The 6492-nt window shown below is 48.1% G+C and overlaps 1 protein-coding gene across 1 annotated transcript in view; it reads left to right on the top strand.

The window, feature by feature from the left end:
- LOC103739496 (dehydrogenase/reductase SDR family member 2, mitochondrial-like) overlaps nt 1–6492 on the top strand; it is a 39732-nt gene that overhangs the window by 28288 nt on the left and 4952 nt on the right. Inside the window, exons 2-4 of the mRNA XM_029566843.1 lie at nt 3897–4013; nt 4686–4787; nt 5376–5438. Of these exons, the coding sequence (XP_029422703.1) occupies nt 3897–4013; nt 4686–4787; nt 5376–5438 (282 nt within the window). The remainder of the gene's footprint in view (nt 1–3896; nt 4014–4685; nt 4788–5375; nt 5439–6492) is intronic.

Here is a 6492-nt window from a genome sequence, read left to right as displayed (position 1 = left end):
GATGCTGGTCTAGGGAAGCTGGTGGCCATGCCACCCAGAGATGCAAAGGAAGATGGGGCTGGAAAGTGGCCCCAAGGGCTTCTGGAGACTGCACTGAGGAGCTGGGTTGGTCTGGATGCAAAGGATCAGGAAGAGGAAAGGTCAGTCCCAGTGTCCAGGAAAGAGGCCGGAGGGTCATGTAGGCCCAGGGAAGTAGAGGGAGCTGAGGGCAGCACCAGGCCCAGAATGCTCCTGGGGACTGGTGAAGGAACTGAGTTAGTCTGGATGCAAAGGATCAGGAAGCAGTGGTGGTTCCCCCAGCTGTTTGGGGAGCCAAGACAAGGAATGGGACAGGACCCAGGCTAGGAGGAGAGATCGGTGGGGGAGATGGGAGGGTGAATGAGGCTGGGGGAGTCAAGGTGAGAAGGGACGATCTTACCCCAGAGAAAGAGGCCTGCGGCTGGGAGAGAGGCCTGTGGGTTGTGCAGGCCCAGGAAAGCAGAGGGAGGTGAGGGCAGGGCCAGGCCCAGAGTGCTCCTAGGGACCCGAGAAGGAACTGAGTTGGTCTCTATCAGCTATATCTTAAAGCTGAAAGTGAAGAGGAAAGGCCAAATAGGGGTAGTGTTCAAAAAGAATTAATAGCTGTGTCAAATGCAGCTTGGTATATTTCAGTGGCTCCCACATGATCTCTGGATGAGGTCACACTCCACCTGGCCCTTGACCTTCTACAGCCCCACCCCAACCTCTACTTGTTCTAGGGAGAGCTGGCTCTGTGCGACCTTCCACTCCCCTCCTGTCTTTCTTGCTTGGTACCTCACTCCACATTCCCAAACTCCTTAGTCCACTCATCGTTTAAGAACCAGCTTAGGAATTAAAAAAAAAAAAAAAAAAAAAAACAATTTATGTGTGCTGCAGCCTTATTTTTGCAAAACAGTATTCTTTGTGGATACTGTATCAGAATGAGAATGTGGAGAATTGACCAGGAGAATATAAAAATATTAACAGTATATTATTAACAGTAAAATATTAACTTGGTGACACATCTCAGTTTTAATTCTGTTAAAAGTAAAATCATGACCCTCACACAAATATAAAATGAATAAGTGTAAAAATTATTATCAGTTAATGAGGGAGGGAGACTAAGACAGAGTTAGTTCTTGCTGCCCCCAAGCAGATTATTCCTTGTCACAAGATTGAGAAGTGACCTTGAGAAAAGACATAGCAAAACTATGACCTTGAATAGATGAAGACCTAGAGATTGTAGTGATACTGACAAACTTAAGAGAAGAGAGAAATCTCACACTCTCTTTTGACTCTTTAGCTACAAGGGAAGAAAGAACCATTGTGAATTCGTAGAACTGTAGGAGTTAAATTCTGAGAAAAACGGTTTGTGGATTTGTCTTTAAAGTTTGCTTCAAAAGCATTTGTCTGCTTTGATATTTACCTAAGATTTACTAAAGTTAAAAATGCTTAAATAAGAGCACTGGCTTTATGTAGCTAAGTTCATAGCTAAAGATCTGTGGAGATTTAAGCAGAAGGTCAGTAACTTAAACATCAGGGAAACACAAGTTTACTTTGTACACAAAGCCTGGTGCCATCCAATGTCTGGGTACAGAAAAGTCCAGAAGGGCTACTTTGGGATAAATGTTTTGAAACCAGAGCTGAGTTGATACAACTGACAGCCCTGGGGGAAGGGTCTGACTTGCTAACACCAAGATATTTGACTCATGGGCCCAATGAGGCCCCTAAGAAACCCTGTGTCACTGTGTCCAAATCCTCATTCATTTCTTTATTCATTCAACAAATAACCATGAATTACTTCTGCTGGGCACCCTGTTAGAACTGAGAATACAGCACAGTCACTTCAGGGTCAGGGAGCTAATTGTTCCAAGAGAAGGAAGCCCAGGAGCCACACAGACACATGAAGAAGAGAGTAACTCAGTTCTGGGGCCCAGAACCCACCCCCAGGATGAAAATGGAGAGAAGTCTGGAAGAAGATGTGGCTAGTGGGGAAAAGAGCCGGAGCAGAGCAGGGCAAAGGTAATATGCAGCATAGCCCAAGGCTTGAGGGGAGAGGCCTACAGGGGATAAAAGTCATGAACTTGCGACCCTTAAGCAGCCACAGAGCCACTTACAAAGCCCCTTCCCATGTGAATCTTAGCCTCTTTGGTCCTCTCACAGCAAGCCTGTAGCTAGCTGGTCATTATCCCAGGGAGTCCAATGAACAAATTTTTCAGGGACCTCCTTTTGCACGTTATAACTAAAACTATCCCAGTTAAAGGGGGTGAATGTAGGAAATTTTGTTTTCAAAAACAACAGACAGGCTAGAGGCACTGGCTCTAGAGTTGGCCCAGGCATGTCAAACCTGCAGCCTATGATTGCTTTGACTGTAACCCCATGTTTGCAATCACATTTTGTCTCAATGTCAGAATGTTGGCTACCCCTGCTAGACTGTGTCGGTCTCCCCTCATCCCGGACTCCGCTGCTACTGGGAGAAAGTTGAGCATAGGTCCCCTTCACAGAGGGTCGGGGGAGGAGAGAGACCGATGGGGAGAGAGGGGCCTCAGGAGGTGGGGAGTACGGTAGGAAAAAACACCCGGGAGACTGTGTGAGCGGACAGCTCCTTTTAAAGTGGCTAATATGGCGAAGAAGTTTTTATAGGGAAGTTTCGAGGGCAAAGAGGCGGGGTTGGGTTTCTGGTGGGCAGGCAGGTAGGGGGAGGGAGGGGGCTTCTAAGGCTATGTGGCCTTTGTTCTGTTGTCCAGTCACATGATCTTCAAGAGCCTATTAAGGGATTAGAGACCTAATACTTTTGCCTGGGGGCTGTTGGGTAAGAAGCAATGTGTTTAGAATGGAGCAGGCCTGACTCCTGCTGTCCTCACTGGGAGGTCTCTGGGGTTGCATGGCTGTGCTCTACATTCCAGGCACTCCTGACTCATCCCAACAGACTGAACTTCCAGTAGTGATTCCTAGATCATCCTGGTTCTAGCCCAGCAAACAGGATGCAGAGTTTCACCTCCCTCCTTACAGGACCTGGTCCTGGAACTGTCATCACCTTTCTAGAGATGGGCTTCCCTGGATCCAGCGCCCTCAAAAGAAAAGCAAACAGAATGCCCAATGTTTAGGCCTCTGATCCACGGTTGGAAGAGCCTCGGCATCCCTGCAGCACCCATCTCCATGAGAAGAATCAGCAGGGCAGCAAACTGCAGACTCAAACTCACCAACAAAGTTGCCATGGTCACAGGATCCACCTACGGGTGAGTGTAAGCCTTGAAACTTGAAAATTGTGGGCATCTTTAGATTTTAATGGCCTCATTGTATTAACCGCATCCCCACAAAGCAAAGCCTGCAAGACTTAAGGTTGAGGAGAATGTGACTCTACTGAGAAACACCAAGGAAAAGGTAACAAAGTCAGAGTAAGGTATGTTACCAACATGGCCCCATACAGGCCACCAGATGATAAGCCTAAATGTCCAGCAGGAAATGAATGCATCTCAGAGTAACCCATCAGAGGAAGACAGAGCAATTTCAGCCTTTGCTCCCAACCCCTGATTTAGTCAAAAGTAGTGTTGCATGGGTTTTCAAGCTTCATGTCTATCAGCTCTCAGTGGCTTCAGAAGGCCTCAGGCTACTCTGAAGTAGCACCTGTCCCTGAGGGACTAGAAGTGGGCTGTCTTTGTGGTTTCAGTAGGAGAGAAGGCCAAGATCTGAGGAGGTACACAAGAGACCCAATATAGGCAGGACTGGTACGTCCTCTCTTTCCCATTCTGGTGTTCTTACCATCCAGAAGTACAGCCTAAAGTTAGCTGCTCTGGATTGACAGAGAGAACTCGTTTGGTACCTCAGGGTAAGAAATATAGCAAGAAAGGGGTCAGTCCAAAGCTGAATTGTCATATCCACTTCATCTCTGCCTGTAGATTGGCTTTGCCATTGCCCAGCATCTGGCCCAGGATGGGGCCCATGTGATCATCAGCAACCGGAAGCAGCACAATGTGGACCATGCAGTGACTGCACTGCGGGAGGAAGGGTTGCATGTGACGGGTACTGTGTGTCATGTGGGAGCAGCTGGTAGCCATGGTGAAGGGCATGGGAGGTAAAGCCAGGGACACAGATTTGGCTTCTGTGATCCACACTAGGGTAAAGGGTTAAAGACTCCATTGCATGAACTAAGTCATTGTGTCACTTTGGTTCTGTTTGGCAGACCCACAATCTCCCCTGAACAGACCTGAGCAGAGAAAGGACACACGTTCAGAACAGGAGGGAGGTGGGAAGCATCCTGGTAGCAAAGAACTCTGCTCACAGCCAGGCCCTCCTGGAAGATCCCTGGGGAGGAATCTGAGTGGGATTGAGATTTGGAGAAAGAAGTCCTGGTTCTTAGCCAGAAGTACAGTGTTCAGGAAAATGGGGAGGTGTAGTTCAAGAAGATATGGAAGGGAGATGCGTTAGGGAACCGGTAGCCAAGAGTCCTGGGGCGTGGGAGGGTGGAAAATGGCAAATAGATTTGAAAACCCAGCTTTGTCCAGAAGCTCGGTATCTGGTTCCTAAAAGAGATTCAGAAGTTCTCCAATGATGTGTCGAGTTGTTCCTTCTCTGAATTTGATCCAGGCATATCCCCCGGGACACCAAACAAGAACCATCTCCCACTGCAACAGAAACCTGCCTTCTCTCCCTGAGTCTGGCTCTCAATGTCTCCTTCTCACCCTCAGATGCCGGAACACTGTGGAGGTGTGGACTTCCTGGTGTGTGTAGCGGGGGTTAATCCCTTGACAGGAAGTACCCTGAGGAGCAATGAACAGATCTGGGACAAGGTAAGGTCTGAGGAAGCCAGCAAGGGACTGGTGGAGCTCCATCATTGCTCTCTGAGTAACCCTTCCTCCATTTAGGCTTGTACACCCAGGACTGGTCCTCAGCTCCCACACATCCACCCTCTTATCACAGTCATACCGACACAGGGCAGGGCCAGATACTCGGACTCCCCATCTGTGAGATCAAGGGAAGAATGTCTAAGTTGTAGCTCTGATCGTCCAGAGACATGAATGCCTTTCTTCCTTACCCAAGCATGCTTATTCCACAACAGTGACACTTGTAGGCTATAACCCTGAAATTCAGCCTTTCCGGATTCAACTGCTGGTTGTCTCCTGTGCTCCAGATGGAATTAGTGTCCCTGAAGATATAGAAAGGTATTCTAAATTCCAGAATCTTCCACCCAGAGTACTCAGCCTGATCCCTTTCATACTGAATCCTCAGGCTGCACCTCACCTCACTAAATGCCTCCCTAAATTCCCCTTGGCAGAAGCATCATTTCCACGCTGTAACCTTCTACCGATGCTGAGATGGTGAGAACCCTGGACTGATTGTATCTCCTCTCTCCCATCCCCCATTTGCTGTGATTTCAGATCCTGGATGTGAATGGGAAGGCTCCAGCCCTGTTACTGAGCCAGTTTCTGCCCAACATGGAAGACGGGGGTGAGAGCCAGGAAGGGGACAAGGGAGCGGGCTGCTTGACAACAAACAGGGAGCAGGGAAGCCAGTGTGGGAGGGGTCAGGTTTGAGTTAGACCTTCCCACTGGGAAAGAGACTTCACTAGGTCAGTAATACAGGGACACTAAGAGTTCTGTCTTTCAGATTTCTGAGTCACCTAAAGAAACCAAAGAATTTTGCCAATTATTGTATTCAGAGAATATCTGTACAGGAAACCTGGCAAGGATTCTCCTGGAAGGAGGACTAAGGATCCATAGGTAGAAAGGTCTAAGTTCCCACAACTGTCCTGGAATCAGAGCAGTAAAAGTGGGCCCTCCTGGAATGCAAGAGCCCAGGCCACAGGGCTGATGACCCTGAGTTACCCCATGGCCTCTCTGTAGTCTGCTTCCTTGCTTTCTTATCACAGGCTGGGTGGGGGTAGAGGCTGGCCTGAGCAGATCCATCTCACCCATGAGACAGGTCTGGTGATTACGCTTGCCGCTTTGGTTTCCACTGAGCTCTGTGACTTCAGATGTTTCCAGAAACATGTTCTCCAGGAGTTTGGCATTTGTCTTGGACAGGAACACTGTGGCTATGGTTCCAAGAGCTCTTTTTCACTCACTGCATCTCAGACTGACCCAGTCGTTAGATACTTTGCATTGCCGATTGGGTGTTGTGGTACATGCGCAATCCCAGCAATTGGGAGGTAGAGCCAGGAAGAACAGTTCGAGGTCATCCTCGGCTACACAGTGAGTTTGAGGCTGGCCTGGGCTATATGAGACCTTGTCTCAATCTCTTTCCCCCAAATATGCACACATATACACATATGCTCTCTCTCCCTCTCTCTATATATAATATTATATATATTATCATATATATATTAGATTTCCATTCCATTGTCAGCTACTCTAAGATCAGTCATTCCCAATTCCATTCCAATAATCCATCCTGGGCCAATCTCATTTCATTCCAAAATCTACCTCCACCCCTTGCTTAACCATGCCTTTCTTGAAGGTCAGAGTCACAGCCTTCTCTGTCAACATTACCCTCAAT

Source organism: Nannospalax galili, unplaced genomic scaffold (genome assembly GCF_000622305.1).
Source record: "Nannospalax galili isolate Female #2095 unplaced genomic scaffold, S.galili_v1.0 scaffold1119, whole genome shotgun sequence".
NCBI classification, from domain to species: domain Eukaryota; kingdom Metazoa; phylum Chordata; class Mammalia; order Rodentia; family Spalacidae; genus Nannospalax; species Nannospalax galili.
This window is presented reverse-complemented; position numbering and strand designations above follow the sequence as displayed.